General features: G+C 44.5%; 2 protein-coding genes across 5 annotated transcripts in view; one reads left to right on the top strand and one right to left on the bottom strand.

Moving 5' to 3' along the window:
• Positions 1-944: 944 nt before the first annotated feature.
• Positions 945-12485, bottom strand: prpsap2 (phosphoribosyl pyrophosphate synthetase-associated protein 2). 2 transcript variants are annotated; one of them, XM_076266128.1, is made up of 11 exons: positions 12408-12485; positions 11572-11732; positions 10432-10484; positions 9791-9857; positions 9437-9609; positions 7216-7331; positions 6956-7011; positions 5550-5698; positions 5250-5320; positions 3075-3221; positions 945-2296 (listed from the first exon to the last, which is right to left on the bottom strand). In XM_076266128.1, exons 2-11 carry the CDS (start codon positions 11652-11654, stop codon positions 2138-2140), a joined length of 1074 nt encoding a protein of 357 aa, XP_076122243.1. In that variant the 5' UTR covers positions 11655-11732; positions 12408-12485; the 3' UTR covers positions 945-2137. The 2 variants fall into 2 exon arrangements, with proteins under 2 accessions (XP_076122243.1, XP_076122244.1); XM_076266129.1 differs by lacking the exons at positions 11572-11732; positions 12408-12485 and having other exon boundaries at positions 10415-10449.
• Positions 12486-13804: 1319 nt separating this feature from the next.
• Positions 13805-27146, top strand: part of caskin1 (CASK interacting protein 1) — a 97641-nt gene continuing 84299 nt past the window's right edge. For all 3 annotated transcript variants that reach the window (XM_076266127.1, XM_076266126.1, XM_076266125.1), the window contains exon 1: positions 13805-14424. In XM_076266127.1, coding sequence (XP_076122242.1) covers positions 14331-14424 — 94 coding nt within the window. In that variant the 5' untranslated portion in view covers positions 13805-14330. The remainder of the gene's footprint in view (positions 14425-27146) is intronic.

Here is a 27146-nt window from a genome sequence, read left to right as displayed (position 1 = left end):
ATCCATACTGGTAAACACAAGTGCCAAAAATTAAATAGAAATAGACATACACATGTCACTTATTAAACAGAACCACTCAAAATTGATTTCGCTTGTTTCAAATGATGTGACAAAACCTATATAAGCCAGTTCAGAGAGCAAACAGGTTGTTGAAGGTGGTACTGAGAATGGCTAGAAAAAACTATGTGAGAGGACGAGGACGAGTGCATATGCGAGGTGGGGGACGAGGAGGAAGGGGAGGATGGCAAGAAAGAGGATTTTCATTGGACACTGTAGTACAGTGCATTGTAGGCTGTATACTGTACAATACTGTAAACAAATTATTGTATGGCCCCTGAACATTGTGCTTTCCATTTGTTTACAGTACAGACTGCTCAATAGATTTTGACTGGTTGCAAGTTCATATCAACAAAGAACAAGAATCAAAGGACAAGTTTGTGAGATGCAGGGTACCGTAAAAATAGGGGTACAAGGAGGAGGACAGCAAAGAGCAAAGCAAAGTAGTACTTGATGTTTTCGTTCATCAAAAGACAATGACGGAAAAATATGAAATTTGATTTGAAATTAAAAATGTACTACTCTGTGAGAACTATATGTTTTGAACAATGTGTTTTCTATTTTTTCTAGTATATTGTTTACTGACTGCTTGATAGTGTATATCATTTTGATCTCTTTGTTTATGATTTGAGAGCAGTGTTTGTTTTTGAGCACAAGTAAAACTGTTTTGAAGTAAAAGTTTGATTTTGCAAGAGGAGTCAGAGGTTTTGTAAATAGTGCTTGAAGCTGAGGTTTTGTGTTTAATGTTTTAAGAAAACGGAGCAAGGTTTCAGAAATTGTGTTTTAGCAATTGGGAAAAACTGTAAAAAAGTGTGCATGTTCTCTTTTTGGGGAATTCTGTGTCCCACATGAAATCACGCACAATAGAATTCAACTTTTGGTCTCCATTCAGCTTTTTTTGTTTTTTTTATTCTTGACCATCAAGTGCTGTAAATAAATACAAAAGCCTGAATTATTAGTACAGTTACAAAGACCCTGCAATCGCCTCTTAGTTTTAAATGAAAGATTTGAAGTTCTCTGAGACAGGAAATCCTGAAATATCGACCACGATCTCATCACCAAAGCTACAGTGCACACACATGGTCTCAGTAATCAGTGGCAAGAATTCTTCAGGCAAACATTTTAAGCATTAGTAGACCAAGTTAGAAAGGGGGGGGGGGGGGCTAAACACAAAAAAAGAAACACATTCAGTCTAGTTTGTCATCTTTCACTTAAAGCAGTGATCATATAGTTTATGCATCTTTTGACAGTTATTTCCCAAACTGTCTTAATATTAAACAGTTATTTCAACTTTTTTTAAGTGCAGCTCCAGCCTGCTTCCACATTATCACATAACAAAAACATATTGTGGCACCATTATTACACTGAAAGATATGAAGGTATTGACACCCAAGACTGGCATATGGCAGCAGCACAATACTGTATGCACTATCGTTGGTCATGGTCACTACGGTACACTACACCAAAGTGTGACTGAAGAAATGCTATAGCGCACACGCACAGTCCCTCGGAGGGTGGAATGCACAGAGCCTGAGTGCCCAGTTGCTGTAACATATTTCACTATCGGTCAAACGCAAAAAGAAATGAGCGCTTGCAGAGTTGAGACGGCCGACAGAAATCCAGTGGCTTATCGCCCATTGTACAAGTTAAAGGCATTGTGAAGAGAGTGTGACATCGGGGATGGGGGGTTAGGGTGGGGCGGGGCGGGCTAGTTTAAAATAAATAAGCTGATATTTCTGTTCAAGTGTAACCATCTGCAATCTTGCACTGCATTACGACTGTGACCTCGTCTATCCTAGCGCTCGCCAAAAACGGTCATACATGCTACTAAGTTTTGACCTGTCCGCTTAGCACACAGACACATTTTAAGTTAGCTAGAACTAAAAATCCAAACATACAAAAAACAAAAACAATATAATAATGATTAAGACATACAAGCATTGACCCTGCAGCACATAATTAATCTGAATAAGAGGTGCATGATGGGTAAAGCCTTGACCTCTGCGCACACAATTTGTCTGGCAGTTCGGAGGAGGTGGGTGGGTGGGTGGGTTTTGAGATGCCTGCTAGAGAGCTTCTGTCAGTCGTCCATGCCAATGTTACGGAAAAGGTACGACATGGACTCTCCGTTGTGGATGCGGCGGATGGCCTCGGACAGGATCATGCTGATGTCCACTGTCTTGATCTTTGGACACTGCAGCTTCTGAATCTCATGGGGGATGGTGTTGGTCACAACCACCTGCACAGGACAGGACACAGGCCACACTTAGCTATGAACACCAGGCCACTCAATAGGGTGCGTAGTGCATACAGTTTCCTTTGTGAAGAGTCAAGGGCACTTCACACCTTAAAGTATCAAGGACATTATTTACTGTATATTTTAAAAGCTAGGCTCCTGAATTGCTTTTCACTGAAATGAAACATCAGGCAGGTGCAGTGCATCAGAGCTGCAAATCTGACCACAGCACTGACTCATTTCATTGTGGGCAGTGGTTAAAGTCTTTCACATAGTGAATGCAACTACTACAAGGCTTTTAAAGTTGTAATTTTTTTTAAACTGCTTTGACCATCATATTACTCATTAATCTGCCATTCTTGATATAAAGATAACTACACACACATATTATACAAGTAAAACATTCAAATTCAACAAATAAGGTGGTGCGTTAGGATTCAAGTAGTGGATTACAGCGCTGGCTTAGAGCAATGCATGCTTTTCAGCTTGCTGAGTGAGATGACCACACGATGACGTACAGAGACCCAATGCCACTAAAACCTGCCAGTGGCCGGCACACTATTTCCACCATTTCTGAATCTTCAGTTAAACTAATATACTGATGCCAAACCACATCCATGATCTAGTAATTGATAAATAAATGACATTGTAATTTCTGTTTGCACTTTCACTGTCATTTGTGTCAATTCCAAATCTACTTTTGTAACCTTCTTCAGGAATAGTTAAACATTTGTTTTACTTCATTTATTCATTTTTTAAGCCAAGCCGTGCAGAACATCACCTCATCAATTGCGGACTCCTCAATGAGCCGCGGCGCATCTGATGACAGAATGCCGTGCGTCGCCATGACGAATATTTTGTAGGCCCCCCGCTCCTTTAAAGTCTCTGCTGCGGCCAGGAAGCTGTCCACATCATCGATGATGTCATCCTGTGGGGGGAAAGAGGAGACAGTCATGCTCCTCCGGTCAGAACATTTGCTCTCCTCTTGCGATTTCTTATCAGCAGCTGCTCTACTCAAAGATTAAATAGGAAACATTTTTTTTATTATTATTTATTTATTTTATTTCCAGTGAAAAGAGATAATTTCCTTCATTATACTCTGTGGGTATTGCACCATTTGGCTTATACACACACACACACACACACACAGGATGCATAAAAAATAAACTTGTTTAAGTCTAAATATGTAACAGTTTCACAAGTACGCTCCAGCCTCAAAGTGTGAACACATATGCTAAAATAACTGAAACCTAGGTGGCTGGTAGAACAGGATGGAGCCCAGTGCATCATTAAAACAGACTGGCTGCAACCGAGTACAATCCAAGCCAGCATGACAAATAGAGAGGAGGATGTCGGCCATGAATACAGAGCACTGTGTGTGTGTGTGTGTGTGTGTGTGTGTGTGTGTGTGTGTGTGTGTGTGTGTGTGTTAAGAGTGTGGCTACCCGATGGGACCCGACGGGTCGGGTCGGGTTCGGACAAATATTTAGAAATTGTAGTCGGGTTCGGACACATGGGGGCGATATGCATTGGAAGCTTTACATTTAAAATTCCTTATTATGTTGGGTAACCAACAGGTCTGCTTTACATGATGCAAACGTTTCTTTTTTGAGAATAAAGTAAAATGTAAAAAAGACCCTAATAGCAGAGAATGGCTAATAAGGGGAGAACTGCCACTCTCGGAAAACTTCCGGTTTCTGAACTGGTTGCAGTTCCTTCTGTGGTTCCACATGAGGGCGCTCGTCCACGACTGCAGAATGCATGGAGGTCTATGGAGCTGTACCCCTCAAAATCCATATAATTTTTTTTCAAGTAATTTGAGTATTGCATTCGAAAGGGGAAGCAAAGAAAATACACTTGGTTGAGTATTATATTTTTTAAAGTCACTTAATTGTTCTAAAAAGCCTTTCAAATGTGTCAATGACGTCATTCATTAGCACAATGCTAGCGTGTTATGTGCAACAACGACCCAACCTGTAAGAAATCATAAGGACATAAGTACTCGTTCATTCAACTTTTGACCTATAACCCATGTTGAAGTTATACAAACTACAATCAAATCTGAGATTTGTCAACGACAATCAGGTGAAAGAGACAAATTTAGCTGTCTAGCTCCATTGACTCCCATTAATTCTGCACTCATGGCAATCGCCCCCAGTGGAACTCTGGTGGAACTGCATCCAAAATTCGGTACAATGGGACTTAATACGGAGTGGGAAGGCTCTCCGTAGACGGGCTCTGCTAATAGCTTTCTTCCTGTGTGCAAGATTTGTTTATCGTGACAACGCATTTCAGGCATGCAGCCTGAAATGCACACGCGTTGTCACGACTACATAAACAAATGGTTATGCACATATGCACATAAGCACAGTCTTGGGTGACGTTAAAAAAAGTTGTTAGCCTATCAGGAGATTTTAAGATTATTTGCGTTGCATACTGTGGTAAAGACATAGGCTACCAGTAGGCTATAAGGTCGTCTCGTTCAACTGGATGAGGATTTCCTCGAGTTGCACCAATTAACGTCGATGCTGCATATCAGTGACAGAGGCACTGTAGTTTCAAAGACTGTTGCAGTTCATTTCACGACTTTTCGTCAATGGTAAGACAAGAATTCTATTTCAATAGGCTATGCTTGCTTGGGCCTCTTGTGTTAATGTGCGCTGTGTGTGACCTGCGTGCGTGCACGCTCATCTGATTCTGTAGACAATTTGTTGTGTGTTCTGTTTAATGGGCTAAAAAGACAGGCTATCCACAAACGTGAACGTTTAATCACTAGCATGGGAATATCTGAGGCATCATCTGCGTCGGGCTCGGGTCGGGTTCGGTTCGGACATAAAAATGAAAATGCCTGTCGGGTTCGGGTCGGGTTCGGACGCAACTCTGTCGGACGCGGGCCGGGTTCGGACAGAAATTTGCGGCCCGATCCGCACTCTAGTGTGTGTGTGTGGGGACTCACCACGATGATGGCGATGCGCCCACCTACATCTCCCACCACTGTAATTGGAGGCTTCTCTTTGGGGATCAGCACTGGACGACAGGAGAGGAGAGAGAAAAAGAAAGAAAAAAAGAAAGAAAAGAGAAGAGAGAAAGAAAAAAAGAGGGAGAGAAAGAAAAAAATAGAGAGAAAGAGCTTTAAGCCATGATGAAATGAAAGCTGCCTTGCAGAGGCTGCTACTCATCACCAGCTCTCTTAAGCTGCACACTGCGGAACCAAGCGGCTGACATGAGGAAGCGAGACGGCGACCGCTCATCTTACGTGGGATTTCTAGGCTGGGATGAATGGCCCCGACGTTTTTGACCGTTGGAGGAGAGTGCCGGCCATCCACAAGGTCCGACTCGGCGTCCTGCGCCTCTCCGTGGATGACCGCGATGCCCAGCCGTAGCCTCTCTGCAAACGACTGCGCCCTGAATACAAGGGGGGAGAAGTAGTGGGCTCGTCAGACACATTACAGGCTGCAGATTAAATCCTGGTCATTTACAATAAATGGAACTAAATCATCGTCAGGGAGCACTGGTAACTAGGAAGGTAACTGATGCTCCTGAGGGAAGTACAGACAGTTGCCAGTTATGTGCATCAGTTTAAATGCTCGCCTATTTGTCTTATGTAGGTGTTACCGAGGCCTTCAGTCGATCGTGTGAGAATGACTTTCAGTTCGGCAAAGGCAGTGAGAGCAATCAGTATTTGATAGGGCTGGGAAATTAATCAGGCAAGGATGGAACAAGCAGGCTGTCTGTCCAGCTCGGAAAGCAACTGATTCAGACAACTATTGGATTGTGTTACTGTTGTCATGAATTAGAGATACTAAGGCCCGTTTCACACCGGGTGCATGGCATGAGCGTGTCAGCTGCGTGACGTGTCTGTTTTTATTTCGGCTTCCATGTTAACAGGTTAGACCTTGCACACCGCCTGCGTGAGGCACGCACGTCTCAGGCACGACTCGAGCCGCGCCAAAAACACGTGCATGCTAGGAATAGAACTCACTCATATTTTTCACACCACACGCAAGCATCTTGGAAGCGTTTCCATTCAAAACAGTGAAGAAAAAAAATTATGTGAGAAAAGGAGACATTTTAAATGGCAGCGCGACGTTCACGCCGCGTTCCCGGTGTGAAACGGGCCTAAGGCTAAGGATAGCCTACAACGTCAACTGTGTACAAAGCCCCCTATATGGCAGCAAGCAATCTAGATTACTCGTGGGCATTTTTTGTTTCAATAACTGTTTTGATGGCGTTTTTAAGCATGTGAACAGGTGCCCGAACTTACGGCACTGACTGTGCATACATATATTAGGCTCAATGACAGAATTGCAGGTTTCAGATGAACCAAATCAAACTCAAACCAAATCTTCACCAAAGCATTACAAAGATTCCCAATTCATCTGTTATCCAGGCAACCCATACCTCTCACTTGAGCCACCTAGTGGAAAACTGAAATAATGACAGTAAAATCATGTCAAAAATAACATGGCATTTGTACATGGCAAAGTGAAGACGCAAGTTAGGAAGTATACTGATGCATTCACTCATCCTGTAGGCTACACTAACAATGAACCATGTGTCCATCTATTCATGAGGTGTTTTTCTTACAGGGGCCTCCACTGTCGGGGACAGATAATTGGAGTCAGGAAGCAGTCAGTTGACTTCAACCAGTGGGATACTCACCTCTTGGCCGAGGCTGGAGACTTGGCCACGATGACAGCGTTTCTGTAGTCAGGAATCTGTGGATGAGAAGCACATATGATTCAATGGTGAGCTGAAGGGTAGAAGATCAACAACTGGCACAAAATAAAAAGCCAAACAAACAGGTGTCCACGACACACTTTTCCAGGACCAAATTATCCAACTGGAAACCAAAACAAAAGTTAGACTGAAAAGACAGACACAGACACACACACAGACACACACACACACACAACACCTACCTCCTCCTGGATGTACTGTAGGAGAAAAGGAGATGCACGCAGGTTGTCCACAGGAATGTTGAAGAAGCCCTGGATCTCCTTCTGGTGCAGATCCATGGTGATGAGATGGGTGAGGCCTGCATAAGAGTTATGTTTCAAAACATTTAAAAACATCACACACGTACCCTGGACTTAGGTCCATACACAGGTGCGTGGTGGCACTACAAAAAACACTATGAAAAGATGCACAGATGAGCCCAGCAAAACTGAACTTACAGTGAAATGTTACCTTAAAGTGCTAAGTGAAAGAGTAGCCCTTTTTGCAGCAGTTTATGCCAAAGAAGCTTGCTGAGCAGAACCTTTATACACCATTATAGCGCATTGTTTGAGATGCCAGTCCTGAAAATGGGTGTGACACTGTGGCCGGACAACTTCATGTGTGACACTTGCGACAGCATTAGAGATGTGGAGTAGAGTGCACAGGATAAAGAGCACGTCTCAACTCTTTTTAAGCTACATTCTGAGTTTGTGATTTGAATTTACATTGAGTGCTGAGTGAGTATCTGGCTCACTGCTTTCATTCCTAAGCCTGGTCATTACGTAAGGGATAATATATAGAACGCCGGTCATTATAGGAAAATAAGTCCCGGCAGGGTGAACAGGACCCCAACGCACCAGCGATTTGGCAGCGTAGAATGCACATAGAATGACTTGCTTAAGGGATCGAAATACAAGATTACCATCTTCAGTGGTGGGTTGACAGCATGCGTTTTGTTTCCTTAGCAACCTTTGTCACGTGTAAACAAAACTGACACAGCAAGTAGCACACTGTGTTGGTTACTGAAAACAGCATTAATAATCAGCCATTGTAAAATCAATTTGCATGGAAGTGTTTTTGTCATTATTATGCTTTTAACTGTCACTTAATAAAGTATTCCCCCCCCCCAATTTGATGGGATCAATATTACTTGGTTGCTGCACATTGCTAATAGCACTCAAACTGGGCAGTGGTATGGAAAGTCCAAGACACAGCTCCATACTAGGCGTAGAAGTTACAGGCAGGCTACACCAGGTACAACATCTGAAGGGTTGAGAGTGTGAAAATAGTTTTAGAAGACCGGTCTAATTTGTTTGCATGTGTGTGCCACCAGTTCCATTGATTGTAGCCAGTTCCATTGATTATAATGGAAGCTAATTGTTGCAGCAAATTAAATGCTTCAGTGACGTGCCTGTTTTAGACTGCACCTAGGCGCAAAATGCAGGTCTTTCCATCAACTCCTTATAGCGTAAGCTACCTGATACCACCTGTCTTGTCCGGTCAATCCATGATGCATTATGCGCTGGTCTATTTTTAGTAACACCGACACTCGCTATTCAGCAGACCCTGTATTAGCATGTAGCACTTTCTCTTCCTATGGGTGACTGCATGTGTAAAGATCAGGGAGGGGAGCTATTGACCCAGTAAGGCCTTCCTCATCTGATAACCATCTATCTAAAATGCAAAAAACTCAAATGCTGGCATGGGATAAATATTGTAAACCGTTTTTAAGTCTGCAGAGAGTTGCTGAATCTACAGCTCCACAGACACAATTCGCAACATGAATTTCTGCTGAATGAAAGAAATGTAAATGCAACTTGAATAAATGAATGGGAATGTATCAAAGAAGTTCAGAAAGCAGAGTGCTGTACAGCAAGGCTGTAAAGACGTCCATAAAAGCATGCAATATTAATCTCAGTGTACACCATCATACCCTCACAGGGGACTCAAGTCACAACAATTTATCAACAAACGCTGCAATTTTCCCCCCTTCATCTCTGAAGACCTGCAGCCAGGGATCTTAATGTTTAACCAAAGCCTTACTTCTGAGGACACATTTGCATAAATGCAACACCAATATGGAAGTTCTAATGCAATTTATGGGTTAGGCATTACCTAGCCTAAACCTTTGATGTTAATTCATCAGAGTATAACTGAAGCCTTAATTTTCAAACCACCCAATTGACATCGGACTACAGGATTTATGACAAAAATATTCCCAAAAACAGTATGACCTGCAGAGGGCAATGATTTCAGCCTGAGGTTATTTTAATTTTCCATGCAACAATTACTTGTGCAATATTTTTAGGCATCAACATGCACAAGTGGCAAGTCTCTGACTGCCTTGGGAGAAGTTAAAGTAGAACATCACAGCTTGTTATTTTCCTGGACAGTGAGTTCTAGGCACCAGAACGTTCCCCTCACCTGCTTTGCACATCATAGAGGCCAGCAGCTTGGAGACAATGGAGCCCCTCTTCCTCATCTTGCACTGTTTGCTATAGGGAAAGTAGGGGATGACGCCGATGATGTTCCTTGCGCAGGATGTCCGACAGGCATACACCATGATGAGGAGTTCCATGATGGTGGTGTTGACATCCCTGCGGAGGGGAGGAAGGCAGTGGGGTTTGGGGTGAGTGGTGTGGTGGTTATCTTGAGATTTTCCCTCAGATTTGACTTTGAGTTTCCATCAGTTATTTACATCAATGCTTAGACGAAGGGAAGTTTTAATTGCTTGTCTCTGCCCTGGGCCTTTCGGAGGGCAAATCAAATCTTTCTTACTTGGACACTGTCTGGATGATGAAGACATCCTTTCCTCGAACCGACTCTTGAATCTGTACCCGTGTTTCTATGGAGACAAAGATGTGGCAATCAGTAACAGCTAGTGAAGTCACAATTACAGATTAACTGTTGTGGTACGTGATCTGTCCTAAACTAATGGCAGGGAGCTATAACATAGCTTGATATTCAACGATTCTGAGCCGAATGCAAACAAAGCTTGGTGACGAGAGTCACCCTGGCGACCGTGACCGTGTGTGTTATGTCCACACAAACGTAGACCTACGCCAGCCTGGCTCTGCACAAAGCTTGTCAGTTCAATTACAAGATAGAGGTCCAGTGCAGGTCTCTGACACAACATGTTTTGTCTATCCACTGTTCAGGCATGCAAAGAATGGGCCGGCGGGTAATGCCGAAATGCAAAACCAACAATTCAAGGTCAGCTAAGCAGAGCCAGGAGTGGACCAATCATCCTGTTAGCACATCTAAACGATTCCCACTCACTCACATACACACACACACACACACAAAATCTCACACACTCTTTCTCCTCCCGTTTTGCTGTTGTTTTGTAATGCCTTGGGGTTGCGGTTCCCACTCTTTGCTTTCCCAGCGATAACAACTCACCAGTCTGTGAGTCTCACCTCTGTTGGCCTCCTGATACACCTGCACCTTCCCCAGCTCCACCCCCAGCCGTCTGCAAAGAAAGGCACACACACACACAGCTAAAGTCAAACACTTTCAACCTTCATGCAGCAAATGACAACTGAAGCAGTAGTTAGCTAACAACAGTTAAAAGTTGGTAAGATAGTATTTATTGTCACTCTAACATCCCTGGTTACATTTTTGCTTGAATGTTATTCCTCACTTGTAAGTCACTTTGGACAAAAGTGCCAGTAAATTTCAACTCACTTGAGGCACACATGGCATGTGCCATCTGTTCCCCAAAAACAGACATTATGATTAAGTGCTGCGACAATTGTTTTTAATTCAACACTAAATGAATGCAAGACACTGTGGGGTTTTTTCTAGGGCTTTTTCGACAAGCGCCTGAGAACAAGAAGTGGTTCCTCTTGTTGTGACGACAATGTAGATTTTTTTCCAGTATCCAAGGATATTTTGTCTGAGACAAAATTTTACCTTACCCCACTTTGTTAGACAAGGGGGTGGTTTTCAGTCCATGATGACAGTGAAGAGACATTTGCCAGTTGCCTTACAACTCAGAAGGGCAGAGATGATTAACTTCATGAAAAAGATGATAGGAAAATTAGCTAATTTGCTTCTTACAAATATGTAGCCCAGGTAGACCATATGAATCAAATGGCATGTTTGGCTCTTCCTCACTGAATTCACATTGGCAAAATTGTTCTCAAGACAGGTCAGGCGTAATGTAACATTTCATAAGTAAACTAACAGGACAATGGGCATGGCCAAGGCCTGTTACTGTTACATCATGTCGTTTCTGCTCAACAACCACAAAGCAAGTCATGAGGGACATGGTGTTATGAAAGCAAATCACGAAGACAACTATACAGCCTATATTAATTATACATATGCTATGCGTGTATGTGTATGTGTTCTGCTTTGTGCAAGTGTAGGGCTAGAACAACAGAGCATGATCAAGCCATACCGACCTCTGACTAAAACAATGACTATTGGTCAAGTGGTCACAAAGTTGTGGGGAGGGGGGCATGACATCTCAAGCATCAGAGATTATGTGTGCACTGAAGATTAAACGAATCTACTCAGACAAAATGACAACAATATTTACAAAAAGTACCTACTCTGAAATCCTCTTGCCCAACTCCCGACTGGCGGGGTTTGAGTTGGCGGAGAAGATGACCAGGCCTCCTTTAGTCGCGTTCATGTCCACTCGTTGCCTTGAAACCGCCTCCACAGACTCAGGCAGTGGCTCCCTGGGCGCCCAGGCACTGCTGAGCCCTTCCTGTCAACGCAGACGTAGGTAGCTAATGTCAAGCGTCTCTCGTTTGCAATGACACTAAAGACACTAATTAATCCATGATTTCACAGTAAGAAAATGCTAACTTGTGAGCCATTATCTCACTTTAAGCACGGTTGCTGTTTTTAAAATAACAACTGAACTCAGGTACAAACAGGAAAGAAGATGAAAGCCACCATACTTGTAGCAAAGCTATCCAGCTAGTAGCCTGGGCCATTGCACAGTAGTGGCTACTGGCTGGCTAGTGTTACCGTTACATCGCTAGCTACTAGCTAATCACTGTTGTTCATTCACACGGCAGTTAACTAGGAAGCTAACGCTAACGCATTCCTCGTGACATGCTAGTAAACTGACAGTAATTAATTGCGTGATGGAAAGACGCATGAATAAGAGCCTAGACACCACAGCTACAATTCTGTACCAAACCGACGTGTTAACGAGAAGTAGTTTCACTACCATTAGATGAAACAAGATCTCTTAAGCTAACATCAGCTATCGCTAAGAAGAACATTTTCTATGTCTAATGCATGAGCTTCACCACATCCTCACGTTTCAGTTGAGGACAGCATCGCTTCTCTAAAGTACTGGTGCGTTAAAATTTACTTACGCCCAACTGTCCTTAAAATAATTTTCAAAAGAAAAGTTTAATTGAATTCTCACCAGTTTGTGTTCTTTGTTTAATATCCTCGCCTACCCTGGAGAAGCAACCCTCTCTACCTGTTCTGCTGTTATCCAACCAAAACCAACGAGTTTCAACCAATCAACACACAAGAATGACGTAAATGTCATGAAACCAAAATGGCGCTTTGGCAGACTTACAAACGTATTGCTATGTATGTTGGTAGACCACTTGCATTTGCAGTGAGGAAAGTAAGATGGACAATCGACAACATTCCGTCCAAAATAAAATATGGATGATCAACCCTGATACACGACTATATTTATCGGATTCTCTAACAATCTGCTAGCCTTTCACTAGAGGTCACTGTTGATCAGTTTGTCACAGCTGGTTTGTCGTGTGACATCGTTCAACCTGACCACAAGATGTCGTCAAAAACGACAAAGTAGGCTACTGTTATTTTTAGTAAGCCTTATCTGATTCCATAAAGTCTCATTTTGAAGGATCAATTGTTTTGAGAGTTCAAAATGTAATTTAAAAAAGTTCAAAACGCTGTTTCACTGTAGGTCTCCTTCACATAGCCTAATATTCAAGTAGGCTAGTCTAGGCCTACATGCGCACACATTATAATGCTATTGAAATATGGAATCACATAAAGAGAGTAATTTAAGAAGAGGGCCAATGTGCCATCGTCAAAATATTGTCATATTTCAGGCTATAGCCCTATGGTGATATCGATAGGCCTCTTGAAGAATAAGCATAGGCCTATTTCAGTCTGCATTTGCAAATGATATGATGAATTTGATGAAAACATGGAAACAGACGGTGCTCTAATTATGTTCCTCAGAATAAACCTCCTCAGCAGACGTAAATTAGGTCTTGCCGATCAGAGGGCACAAAAAGACAATCAAGTGGTGTTACAATAAGGTGTCAAAACCCATCTCGGTGGGAAGCATCCAATGGTCCAATAATTATGACAGTGGGCTATCTAGCCTATGACAGACCTGTGCGCTCTATAGAGCAGATCGAAGGAGTAAGACTAAGCTATAATTCTGGAGAGAAATGCCACTGGTGCTGAAAGCTGAATCAATGGGCTCTGAGTTCAACGCAAACGTAGCCTACAGGAATATGATGAGGAGCGTCGTTTCTCACCGCTTGTATCCATGGTAGCGGCATAGTGAACCTACCTCCGCATCCCCTCCGTTTGGCAGCCTTTGAGTGCCGGGCAGAGGGAGGAGGGGTGGTCCTGTGCCTTTGGATCCGCCCTATGGATGCAGCGGAGCCATTTAACATTGCAATCTCAGCCAGCTTCACGGCGGGGCGATTGCACAGCCTGCTCCATGTAGATTCATCATAGCACTGAGACTATACTGGCGAGACGAAGCAGCGAATATAGCCGACTGGGGCGCTCACGCAGCAATGGCAGGGCTGGCTTCTGTTTATCTAATGCAGGCTCCGAATTTCATGAAGAAACAACCACGGCGAAAGGGCTTTTGAAAACACGTTTAGTATATTTTACGTATTTTATTTCGCTATTTAATGATGCGTTGTTTTTACTTGCATTGTTGCAGCCAGAATCATGCGTGCAGCTGATTCTGCGATGGGAAGCATTGTTGTTTGAAGTGGAGTGGAAGCCGTCAGCCTTATCATCTGAATACCTATTGTAAGAAAATTGCAGCAAAAGTGTGAGACATTCTCCACTTTGGGCGTACGTCGCGTATGAGCACAGTGATCATTCATCGCTTTCAACTGGAATTGCATCTGTTGTTCTGCTCGTCACGCTGTGTGTGAACCAGCTCTCGGGATCCGAGCATCCTTCCATCCGAGAGCACTCAAGCCTCTTTGCACCCTGCAAAACCACATCGCAATATAGGGAGGAAACTGCAGAGAACTCGCTTGGGCTAGAACGCACTCCACACAGACGATGTTTTGGATGTAAAACTAAATAAATAAATAACGTGAAGATGGGGAAAGACCAGGAATTGCTTCAAGCAGTGAAGACGGAGGACCTGCTTACGGTGCAGAAGCTCCTGCAGAGGCCCAAGCCCGGGAAAGCAAGTAGGGAATTTTGAGTGTTTGAAATGAATGCATGTTTTCGTGAAGCCTGAAGCTTAAGGGGGGGTTGAAAGCTGTGGCATCCAATCAGCCAGTTTCATTGTTCCAATATCAGGATCACGTCGAAATGCCTTTACGACTCGTCGGTGTGTGGGTGTGTTGAAATGTGTAGTAGGCTAGCCTATGTTTGGCGTATCAAACAGGCCAGTGCTGTAGGCCTACAAACTGATTGATTGCGAGCATTACTGTGGGTGATATGCCTGCTGTTTCCACATGGAGGGCAGGTCGAATATCTGAGCCAACCTTTACATTCGTCAATGAAACCTTTATATTTATTTAAGGTTCAAAATGATATCTCTAAATGTCATTAGTCATATAATCATATAATCATATAGCTCTCCCAGGCGTTCCGTGAGCGCTCCCATGGTCGTTTGAAACACGCATCAATAATCTTCATAAGAGATGCCTAGTGTAGGCTATCAGAAAATGTATTGTGTATGACGGTTCAGTGGAGGTGAACGCCCCCAAGTTAGAATACAGCTGGAGTCGTCGTGAACGGAGTAGGCTACTGGCAATGCTCATTGTTTAGTCTATGTTTTTGGGGTTAAATCCCCTTATTCATGCTCAATAACATAGTGTCTGTTTTGGTTTTGAATGGTCCATGCGGTGAGGATAGATGCTACTAACATAACCAATTAGCTTTTGCATCTGTATTGTTCGCTTGTGTGTGTGTGTGTGTGTGTGGGTCATGAGGCTATTACTTGTTTGAACAAAACTAAATTGGATTGTGTTTGAAATGCACATCAGACATACTGATTCAATTATTAGGACACTGTAATCATCCTAATTGTCTCTGTCTGTTTCTCCGTTTAATCATACTGAATTGACAGTGGACCAGATTCCTCACGTGGCACAGTACTGATGAATCATCTGTGGATTTTCTAGACAGCTGTAATGATCAGCAAGGAATACTCCGACAGACACAAAGCTGCACAGAAAGAATTTGCAGCTGTAAGTTCAGTATCTCCTAGCCCTTCTGTACAGCCTTCCTGGGGGATCAAGAATGTGATTTGACATCAGCGTTAGGGTGTTTGTTCCATTACAGAGCTGCATTTGTTTTATGAATGTAGCATCTCACTATTTCCCCCTTTCTTAAACAGACATGCGCTGTCTCAAGTGCACATATCAATTTACAGTGCACTTACCCAGTTACATGGACACACACGAGCACACATGTAAATACACACACACACACACAGAGGGGGGGGGGGGGGGTGCATACAAAATACCTGGATTCATCATTACTAATGTAAAGTAAGGTGTGCACATACTTAGTTTTTAAAAGCTTTTGAAAGCTCAGTTATCTTGCATCCTCACACACATACACAATTACTCTGCAGGACATCAGCACATCATTGTCTGAATCATTTCTGCATGTCTTTCCCGTTGTATCAGCCGCCGTGCCTGGCTGCTTTGATCTTTGGTGTTGTTTTCCCTGTGCACCACTCTCCCAGGATAAGGGAAGCCCCCCACCCCCCTCAGGGTTTCTGGGTAGAGTAGAGTAGAAGAGCAGAGAATTACGTCATCCACATGACGTGAAAAGACAGAGCTTGATCATCTCTCGATGTGCTGCTGCTGTTTCTTTTCCCTTCCTTTCCTGCTCCACACACCAGCATGGCAAGACCCACCTGGTGCTGCCAACACAAGGGTGCATCCGCATCAGTGCACATTCACAAAGGTGGAGAGGAAAAAACATTCATGGTTATCCCCAGGCCGAGTATCGTGAGAATGTGATGTTGACAGGGAGCCATGCAAAATGTGCGGTAGTAGCCTTCCATGCCGACCGGTGTGCACAATGGTGTTTTAAGCCCCTAACGTCCTGGCAGCGCTGCATGGAAGGCACTAGGGTTAGGCAAGGGTTAGGGTTAGGGTTACAGTAGGTGCCTTGAAGTCCACTGTCACAGTGCTGCCTTGATGTCCACGGTGGGGGCTTAAAACACCATTGAGCGACCGGCGTGGTCATTCACAGAGGCCTTCCACTCGCTGTGCTGCCAGCACGTGAGCAGAAGAACGCGTTGTGTTTGTCCTTCTGGTGGCACTGTTTGTTCTGGTCCCAAAAAGAGACAAGTCTGGCGCCAAAGAATGTGGACACACTGTGTTGTTTTCATCCATATTGTGTAACCCAACCTCTCACACACTATTATCTTGAATGAGGCATGTGCCCATGACCCAGATATGCTTTTGCATTTACAGTGAGGGTGGGGCCAGTTCTCCTGAGATTCACAGAGCCTTTAGAAGTGCCAGTGTTTGAAGCACGTTGCTGATTGATTTTCAGCTGGGAAGCAGTGATTTAGCTTGATTGGTTTGTGGAAGTCTGACCTATTGCCAGAATATTTCTGCTGATGAGCATTTATCAAGAGTATAATTCACAGTAAGCCGTCATTTATTGCATATTGCATTTGAAAGGTTTTCCATATCCAAACAGTAAGAAGTACTGTATAAAATAACCTTACCAGATTAATAGCTAGTGGCTATCATTTTATATCTTAATATTAACTTATCTCCTCACACTAAGCACAACAACCCTACTACTTATTACTGTATGACTATGTCTTCAATCAAGCAAAAAGACAGGCTGAGCTCCTTCCCCCCACCACCTATATTTAATTTCCACATCATATAAGGGTTGGGAGACTGGGCCTCAGTTCTCATGTGGGGAAATTAGCCTGTGGAGTGGTGTTTATGCTAAGTCTGGCTAATGAACTGCAGCCCAAAGACAGCCATGCTCTCAAATTAAAGAGAACATGTGGCAGGGGTAGGGTCAGAGAATGTGTAGCCAAAACACATGTCAGGAAATAAGCCTTGTTGTTTGTTATCTGCTGGAGATCTTGTTTGTTTAGAGAAAGAGTTGGAAAATCCCACAGCTTTTATGTAAGGCCAGGAACAATACTAATGCAAAAGCCAAAAATACTTCTGAAAATGAAGTTCAGTGCACTGGCCACAAAAAAAAATCCTCTTTTCTGTAAACAGGTTCACTTCTGAAACTGCATGCGGATGTTCCTGACCTGCCATCTTTAAGAGCACATCTGGATTAGAGCCTTGCTGATGTTGTTGTTGTTGTTGTTACACATCAGATGCTTAAAAAATGTCTGTTTGGTGTATTTTGCTGCAAAACTCAGTTCATCTCCCTATTTTAGTAACTGCAGCGGTTGTCACATTACGTTTGAAACCCACCACAGTGGTGGATTAGTGGATGGAAGAGTAATACCCCTGTTTGGGGCATTGCTGGCAGGAGCCGCTCAATAGCCAGGGGAGTTTCCTCCTCTCCTCACATACATCAGTTCATATCGCTGCACTCATTTCCAGTCAATATTCCGACTTTGGCAAGAGTCCCTGCGCCTAATCCAAGGAATCATTACTCCCAATGGTTTGTGTGATGATTGAATTACTGAGCAGATGGCAGAGAGAGAGAGAGAGAGAGAGAGAGAGAGAGAGAGAGAGGATGAAGAGAGAGAGTGATGGAAGGAGGAGAGAGGTGGAAAGCAGGAGACATCATGGGAGGATGTCAAATCAATCTTGCGCTATCACATCGCAGTCATATCCGCCCTGTGTCTTCCCAGCCTCTGGGCTCAACGGTAGCCTAAAATTGGGAGCTGAGCATCACTATGAATGAAACTTCTCACTGTCACACACACACAGACACAGCGATTTTCCCAGAAAACCTTTTCCAGATCAACACAAACATTTATCGTCTGTTCTTGGTTCCCCCCCCCCCCCCCTTTCTCAGTCATATTACGTAAATGACACTCAGATGAACTAAATGACATAGGCCTGAATGGAGGGTAGACATCAAAAGCAGTTTTTTTCGCTGTGACTGCCTCTTATGTAACCTTTGCCTGCCAGCTCTCACTCTCCAGATCATCCCCTGTCTCCCCTCTGTCCACTGTAAAGCCCTTGCTCCTCTGGCCAACACTTAAGCCCAGTGTGTGTGTGTGTGTGTGTGTGTGTGTGTGTGTGTGTGTGTGTGTGCATTTGTGCATGTGTGTGTGTATGTGTTGAGGGAGGGGGGTTGCTGCAGAGGAAGCTGTGTTTGTATTGGACTGCGCTATATCAAAGCACACTGGAGATTAAGGTTCCTGGTGAACACATTGTGTGAAGGGGAGAAAAGGATGACACGAGCTCCTCAGTTTCAGCCCAGTATTGTGGGGATCACATCTGGTTGCTTTCATCTCTGTGTGACCTATACATTGAAATAAATCACAGGACAGTGTCAGCCTTGCATGCAATTACAGGTTGTTGAAGAGTTACAGGATTTGCTTTTTGGTAAGTGTTAACGGAGATGTGGGGATGGAGCTATGTAGTGCTGTGCCAGTGCATCTTTGAGTTCAGGCATATGGAGGGGTCATTTCTCAGCCAAAAAAAAGGAACATTTATGAGGACATTAAGTGTGTAATTAAAACTCAGCTTTAATTCTCCAAAGTCAAAGCCCCCCCTTGGACAAGCCAACATGCGATTAAGAGTGACTGGATTAAACATTTGGCAGGTTTAGAGGGACATTACACGCCTGGGACTGTTGGTCAGAGGTTAGCCATTACCCGACCCTGCCCTGCCCCGCCCTGCCTTCTCGGAGAAGCTGAAAGCCCGCCATCGTCCTGTCACGAGCCAGCTAAACAGCCACGACGGGAGACGAAGAAATGAAGATTCCTCCTTCCCACTGTCTCCCTCTCTCTCTTTTCCTCTTTCTCTCTCTCTCACACCATCTCACCACCTCCTCTTCCACCTGCACAGGCGTCCTGATGCTAATTGGACTTAGACATGACAGCTTAGAAGGAGGGGAGGGAACATCTGGAAGCTGAAAGCAGGGAAGTTACTCATGTGATTAACATCTCTGCTGTTCTCCCACTGGCGGCCAGTATGCTGTGAGGGAGAGTTTTACTCTCTCTCTCTTCCCCTCTCTCTCTCTCTCTTCCTCTCTCTCTTTCTCTCTCTTCCCCTCTCTCTCTCTCTATCTCTCTCTATCTCTATCTCTCTGGCTCCCACTTCGCCATACTGCAGTTCTGTTGAAACAGTTCGATGTGAGAATGAAAGCCTGAGGCAGAGAGCTGATAAATGCGCTGCTCGACTCCACATTGTGACAATTGTGTGGGATGGATAGTGGAACGTTGTTCATGTGATTGTGTGTGTGTGTGTGTGTGTGTGTGTGTGTGTGTGTGTGTGTGTGTGTGGTTTTTGTGTGTGTGTGTGTGTGTGTGTGTGTGTGTGTGTGTGTTTGTGTGTGTGTGTGTGCGCGCGTGTGCATGTGTGTGTGTGTGCGTGTGTGTGTGTGTGTGTGTGTGTGTGTGTGTGTGTGCTATATGTAAGTTAGGGCAGGATTGAATGGAGGAGGGAGCAGGTCAGAGAGCTCATCTGGGTGTGCAGATTTCTCTGCTGCTGATTGGTGTTCGTAGGCGTCCCTGGCTATCTCTGTTGCTTCCGCTCCTGCTCCAGTAGCTGGTTTCCATGGCAATGATCTCCAGCATCCAAAGGTTGCCTCACTGCGGGTGGATACGCTACAGAAGGGGCATTTACAATAGTTCTGCGCTCCTTTTGTGACACTACACATCTGACCTCAATCTTGTGACAAGTCCTTCGCAAGCTGCAAAACAGACAGGGAGCGGGCATGCATGTTTAACTCTGCTATTTTCCACTGTAGCAAGAGACCACCCAGGCAAAACCCAACGAAGTAAACATGCGACTAACCATGCAGTGTGCCCACATGAGCATTCAAAGTTTCTAACCCCGTCTTCCGGCTTGTTGTTTGGGTGAGGATACCCTAATTTGAAGCCCTCGGCTCAGCTGCGTGTGATCTGCATCCCTCTACACTCAAGGTCTTGTCTAGCCCAGCCTGCCAATGGATGGGGAGAAACAAACAACAGCAAGAACAAACAAAACAACAACAAAACAAAACAACAAATCGAAGTGTTTGGAAAGGAACAAACTGACACGAGTGGCATACGCAGAACTGTGAAGCAGCGCAAGAGAAACACTTCGTTTGCACTCCTCATGACAGTGAGGTGCTGCCAGACGGCATGAATGTCTGTGGTGATGGGGGGTGGGGGGCTGAAAGAAGCAGCAGGGAAAGGCTATTATGTAACCTCACACAAAGATGTGTGAGTGAATGGGGGGGGGGGGGGGGGGTGCCACAGAGTGGACTATGATTGCTAGGGCCTCAGCTTTGGTGCATTGCTTTGTGGAAAAATATAAAGCTGAACTTGCACCACTCATAGCAGCATAGTCTACAAAGGGGGGATTTACATGTGTGATGATGACAGAGAAATCTTTATTTTAGGGAGAATGATTCAGGATATATTAATATGGATTTGGGGATTAAATATATCTTCGTTATTATTATGGGACATTGTGTGAATACTTCACAAGAATACTTATGAAATGAAGACTTATTTTAAAGAATAAATTAATTGAATTGCTTAGTGTTCTCTGGTGAAAACAAATGTTTGGGAGCTAGTGTTTTTGACGAAACAATTCAGATGCTCAAATAATTGAAAACAGTGCAGTTATGTGTTTTAATTAAGAGCGTGCAGTTTCAAAAGTTAATTCAGAAATCATTGCTCTCCTGATCCGATAATGTTATGCTTGGGGTTTTGCACAGCCAGTGTCAGAATTAGCCAAGCCCCAAGTCACTGCGCATATCATCACACAACTGACAGACGACGGCTAATTCCCATCAGCCAATCAAACCAAGATGAGCCGTGTGCTGCTGCTGCCATAGCCGCCTTTCAAGGATGTCCCAGTGCCACATCCACATTCTGCCTGAATGAATGATGCATCTGAGCTGAGCAACAACTCAGGCTCCTTTTTTAAACGAAGGCATATGGCATGCTGTCCCAGTCTCAAAAAGCAGTGTCTTCAGCAACCAGTGGACTGGAGGTCCACTTGAGGTGAGGTGAGGGGAGGCTGTGCTTGCTTTGCGGATGGGTAGGCTACAGCAGGTATACAATTGCAAAAGCTAGACATAATCGCGCACAGTTAATTTTGTCACATTTCTCACGTTTATATTAATTTTATCCTATGCCACTTCTGGTTGGTGCATGAGGGGCACGGAAATTCTAATTGGTGAGCTTCACAGTTGGTTGAGGGGTGCTGTGCTTCTGTGCTTGTGCAATGGGCATGCTCACCAATCAGGGGTGGGGCAAATTTAAGAGACATTTGGAATATTGAACTGAATCAATTCATTGACATTCAAAAATCATATCGCAAATTGCAATCGCAATATCTGTCAGAATAATCGCAATTAGATATTTTCCCCAAATCGTGCAGCCCTGGTAATCAACTCTTTGGTGTTCATTAATGGGTCACCTTCACGCCATGAAAAATCATGGAGGAGGAATGCACACCCAAGTAGAGGTTCTGGCCAGAAACGCAGTCATTAATAAATGTAGGTTATTAAGAGACCAGTACTCTGCTTTTAATTGGATCACCTTCATGTCATGTCAATTTCCAGAGCCCTAATTTGAATGTTGCCCAAGGTGCAAAGTCTTATGTCTAACTAAAGCTATTTTAATAACAGGGCAAAATCAAATTACTTATTTAACACTGCGAGTAAGATCTTAAGCGCAAATATTGACATGTCCGCTCCATCCTCCCACATGCGAAACGATAGCTATAGTTCATGCACGAGAACCTTGCATGTTGACAGACTTTTCTCTTTGGCCGCCTATTAAATCATGCGTTACAAGTTCAGAATATTCAGGCGCATCATTGTCTGGCAAATTAGATAATAAAACACAGAGGGGAAGGCGCTCATCTGTCCCTTGATCTCCTCATTTGTTGTTCAAAGACAAAAAAATGTGTGCCCCTAGCACCTTGTAGCTATCCAATATCAAAACGAATACATCTCTATCTCTCAGTGTGAAATATCCACTGTATTCATTCAGTATGGGAGAAGTGAACATTGCAGAAAGCTGGTTGCAGATGTTTGGTATAAGTCTACTGGGTTCATACATACATTTGTTACAATTCAGCCATTGCTGTTGTGCAGCTCTGTGCAGCATGCTGATTAGCTCTGAATGTGATGTGTCACGGCAGCCTCCTGCAGCCATATATTAGGAGGAGGATATAGTCATGGAAGTATGTGGATGGAGGACTGAGCCAGAGGATGGGGCTGGAATTAGCCATCTTGGCTCTATGGACAGCAGTTGCACAGCTGTGTGGTGTCTGGACCTCTTTATTGCTCTTGTCAGCTCTGTTCACAGGATGTTTGTGTGTTTTGTTCATTGAATAAGAGAGAATGGAAGCTCTGTGCGTGCATGTGTGTGTGCGTGTGTGGGCATGTGTGTGTGTGTGTGTGTGTGTGTGATTGGGTGTGTGTAGGAATGGGGTGGGATGGACAAGTGGGTTATATGAGTGAAAGATGTGGTATGTACCAGGAGGTAGAAAGGAGCTGTGGACTTAAACAGGATCCAGTGGAGCTCCTGGATAGATCAAGTGTGATAAGCCAACAGACAGAGGGGGCCCCAGGGTCACTTCATAGAGCCACCGGAACGACACATCTGTGCATGGTTCTATTTGTGTGCATGTATACTTTTGATGTTCCTTGACTCGACCTTTGAACCTTGATTTGATGTCACATGCTTAACTTGGGAACTTGGAATGCCGTCTGTCACCATCAAACACGTTTTCCCCCTCCCTCAGACTGCTGTGATGATGAAACGACTCATTTCTCTGTGGTAATTTTTTTTCACCACCTCTCTCAGGTCCTTTGAGCCAAAGTCACATGTCATTCCCACTTCCATTAGACTGTGGCAAGTGGGAACATGTGCCATGTCTGTGAAAGGAAACTGTATTTTTTTCCCTTTCCCCCTCCCATGACTCGGAGATTAATCTCTCACACACAAAGCAGCTCCATCTTATTTCAATTCATTCCACTCGCTGGATTGATTCTTTCCACCCCAGTCTGCTTTCAATGTATCATAACCCAAAACTCATAACTCATAACCCTGCTCTCCTCAGCAAGGAGCATGCTGCAGTGGTTGCACACACACAAATAAATTAATCTCTCCGGTCTGGATGGGGGGGCTTAATTTCTGGATTTGTGTGTGTGTGTGTGTGTGTGTGTGTGTGTGTGTGTTTTGTGCCTGTGTGTATGTATGTGTATGTATGTGTGTGTGTGTGTGTGTGTGTGTGTGTGTGTGTGTGTGTGCTTGTGTCGCCTCCGATAAAATTGCTAACAAACAGCGGCAACAATTGCACTCTGTTGTTTGGCAATGTTTTTAAACAGCCCTTTTGGTAATGGGGAGAAAATATACCCTCCCGCAGCACACATTCATACCCATTATATTTCTAGGCTTCTTTTTACTCGATGTGTGTGTGTGTGTGTGTGTGTGTGTGTGTGTGTGTGTGTGTGTGTGTGTGTGTGTGTGTGTCTCCCCAGCCACCAAGGCATCGTCTAAAGCATGGCTATTGATCTTTGCTAAAACAAGGCAGGGAAGCTCGGGCACTGTGTGTTTTTTGTGAAGCCGAGAGTGCCCCGTTGCTCCTGCGTGTGCTGCCGTTGCACGCTAGCTTTTGGTGTCTAAATCATAGTAATTCTGTTTGGGCAGGACGTTGTCTGTAATATTACATTCGCGTCTATCTCAGGAGATATTGCCTCTTCCCGTCTCCCTCATCATTGCGGATGTTCCCGGCACTGTGCACAAACAGATATGTTGTTGTTTTTTAACCGCTCGCAGACCAGAACGAAGTGAAGAGATGCTGATTCAATATGGACGTCTTACCCACTATCCCATGGCATCACAGGAGTCTGCTAAGAAATGGAGGAAAACATTAGAGCACTGACTAGAATCTCCCACTGGCATCTCACACAAGATTTTCCACTGTGTCTGACCCCCTCCTCTCCAGACCCCTCCATCAACCCATCAACCCCCCCACCCCACCCCACCCCACCCTCCGTCGACCCTGTTTGTTTCCATACATCTCATATTCCATGTCAATGCAAATTTGATTGTAAGCGCTCTATTTCTGAGCCAGTGTGTGTAGCCAGTGTGGGCCTCCAGCATATGGACTGCATGTGGCTTGGCAGTAGTGGTTCCGTGTGGTTGTTCCGAAGGGGGCCAAACCGCCAGCACGCTGCATTTGGGGTTTTCAGAGAGAGAGAGGGAGAGAGAGAGAGTAACAGGACTCTCCTCCTCTTCACAGAGGCTCTGTTCTTACCCAGATTCTCTTAACTCTGCGACGCAGGGCGGAAATTCCTCCTTCCTGGATTTAATGCCATGCTAACAGCCGACCCTGTTCAGGAGTCAGGGGAAGGTTTGGAAGCAGCACAGTGAGCTTTTGACTGAGCGTGCTGCAGTTTCTGTCCCGGAATCACTTTCATATTTCCAGTGCATGTGTGTGTGTGTTTATATGGTGTAAATATATGAATTATACTGTTTGACGGTTAGTAAAACATTTAATCCCTCTTCTGCTCTGCCATTTACTGCCATCGGGCCAGATGGCAGTGAATGGCAGCAGTGTGGCAGTTACCACAGACCGACTCTGACCCATCATGTTAAATCTAAAACCAGTTGCTCTCATATACCCCTAGTCTGTCAAATCTCTCAAAATTGAGCAAGCCTCTTATCTGATGGCTTGTATGTCAGTGCTGCTGTCAACAGTGTAGTTTGCCACACACACACACACACACACACACACACACACACACACACACACACACACACACTCACACACACACTCACACACACAGGAAATGGATGGATGGCCTCTGCATGTGTTAATGGTGACCAGCAGGGTGGAGCCAGGCAGATGGCACAAGGGCAAAGAGATGGCATGACCAGAGCTTTCAGCTTGGCATTAATTGGGCACCAGAGGCCAGTAGCTAGGTGCTCCCGTGCCGCAAGTCTGGGGGCTAGTGGAAGTGAGATAAAAGCTAAAAGCCGTCCTGCGGTGGGGCTGTCTGACTGGGCCGATGAGGTGGCCCACAGCCAAGAGAAAGAGAGAGAGAGAGAGTGAGAGAGACTTTGTTTGCTGTCCTGTTTCCAGGACGCTGCAGGAGCCCTACGGCGGACGGGACAATCGACGTTCTTCATCACGATGTGGGCACGCACGACTCGGGGCCCCTCCGTCTCTGTCAGAGAGGAAACACTGACTCATCCTCCAGCGCACGCAGCAGCAGCATACGGGACGCGGCGCGATGGGACGCCACAGGATGGGGGCCATTTGTGCCCCCCTCCCGCTCCCCTTACATCTGCTGCCTTTCTCCGGTGCTTGCAGAGGCATACTATTGATCAGCTGAAAGATCGATCAGCCTCAAAGCAATCTCACCTATCCCTCAAAGACCTAAATTTGTACTCGTCTGAAAGATTAGACAGGGGGGGAAAAAAAAAAACCCAGATTTGTGCCCTCTTCAGAAATAGGGGTCCTCCTCACTGCTTCACCTGCACTGCCCTTAGTGCCCTTAGTGAGCTAGTCCACCCAAGTCTCAAGGTGATCCATTTCAGTCCTCTTTTCTTGTGGGGTCAGAGGCTCTTCTTCATTCAATAAAGGCAAAGAAGCTCTCAGACCCCCCCCCCCCCCCTCCTCCCCTTGGGGCAGACAGGTCTACTTCACTCTCAGTTACAGCACAGCTTTTGTTCCTAGTGTAACTGTACCGGCTATTTGAACAACAGGGCTGCAGAGCGTTGAGATGGGGGCGTACGGAGATCCCAGCGCACAGGAGATACTCCTCGTGTGCAACGCCGCACACAGCGCTGAAAATATGGGAGAATTACATGAATAGCTGTTATTCATGTGATAATATAGTCGGCAAAAGGCTCAAAATGGTCCCAGAAGAGATCTTTTGGACGTAAACAGACAGCATGTGGCGATACACAAAAGCCCCCATCTATCATTTAATTGTCATGCCTGTGGCACAATGACCCACAGTGAGGGTATTGTTACTGGGGATACGTGTACATATGTATGACCGTACCCCTTTGTGCGAGCTGTCCGAGCCGTCTTAGCCTCTGGAGAGGGGTTGATGGGGTGCTGTTAGCATAGGGGGTGGACCTCCCACATAGCACCCAGTCTCACCTGCAGGGTATGGAGCCAGATCCAGACCAGGTCTAGACCTGAACCTGTCCAGAACCGCTTACCATTCAGCCGCCATCTTGCCTTCAGCTGTGTTTAAAATAGGATATATATATATTTTCGATTAATTAATTTGAGAAAAAATAACTGATTAAAAAAATTAGTGCAGATTAATCGATTCCGTATGACCTTTGACCCCGAGCCGTTCTAGTCAGTAAAAATTAGACTGTAAAATGAAGGAGAGAGAAAAAAACGTGCTGCCTGGATCATTGATTGGAACATTTACTTTTAAAAAATGGCCTGATGGTGTTGATAAAAAATAAAATGTTGAAAATAAAGTCCTCTGCAATGTCTGCAGCAAGGAATTTGCATATCACCGGAGTTCATCAACTCTATAGTTGCACATCAATGCAAAGAAATAAGTGTTGACATTGAGGGGAGTGTTAATTAATTTTCATTGTGTCCCCTAGGTTATATCTGTGGCCTGAAATGCCTTGTATGTGAAAAAAAAAAACTTCTTCCCGAAGCACATTTGAATTTATTTCCTCAGCATATTAGGTCATATCATAGATTATTATGGCAATTATTTGAACAGTGAAAATAATAATAAAAGAGTTTTTGAACTTTAATGTCACTAATGCTGATTATTCCATGATTCATTT

This window comes from Alosa pseudoharengus, unplaced genomic scaffold (genome assembly GCF_046254945.1).
Source record: "Alosa pseudoharengus isolate Yale_2024_CS ecotype anadromous, Long Island Sound unplaced genomic scaffold, YU_APseudo_1.1 YU_APseudo_1.1_scf_4, whole genome shotgun sequence".
NCBI lineage: Eukaryota > Metazoa > Chordata > Actinopteri > Clupeiformes > Clupeidae > Alosa > Alosa pseudoharengus.
This window is presented reverse-complemented; position numbering and strand designations above follow the sequence as displayed.

What these genes read in the sequence shown, in the direction of transcription:
- prpsap2 (XM_076266128.1), bottom strand. Translation starts at nt 11,654, where the DNA reads ATGAACGCGACTAAAGGAGGCCTGGTCATCTTCTCCGCCAACTCAAAC. An exon ending in ATCATCCAGACAGTGTCCAA is followed by an intron (nt 9,610 to 9,790) that starts GTAAGAAAGATT and finishes TCCCCTCCGCAG; the next exon opens with GGATGTCAACACCACCATCA. An exon ending in AGGAGTCCGCAATTGATGAG is followed by an intron (nt 2,297 to 3,074) that starts GTGATGTTCTGC and finishes TGTCCTGTGCAG; the next exon opens with GTGGTTGTGACCAACACCAT.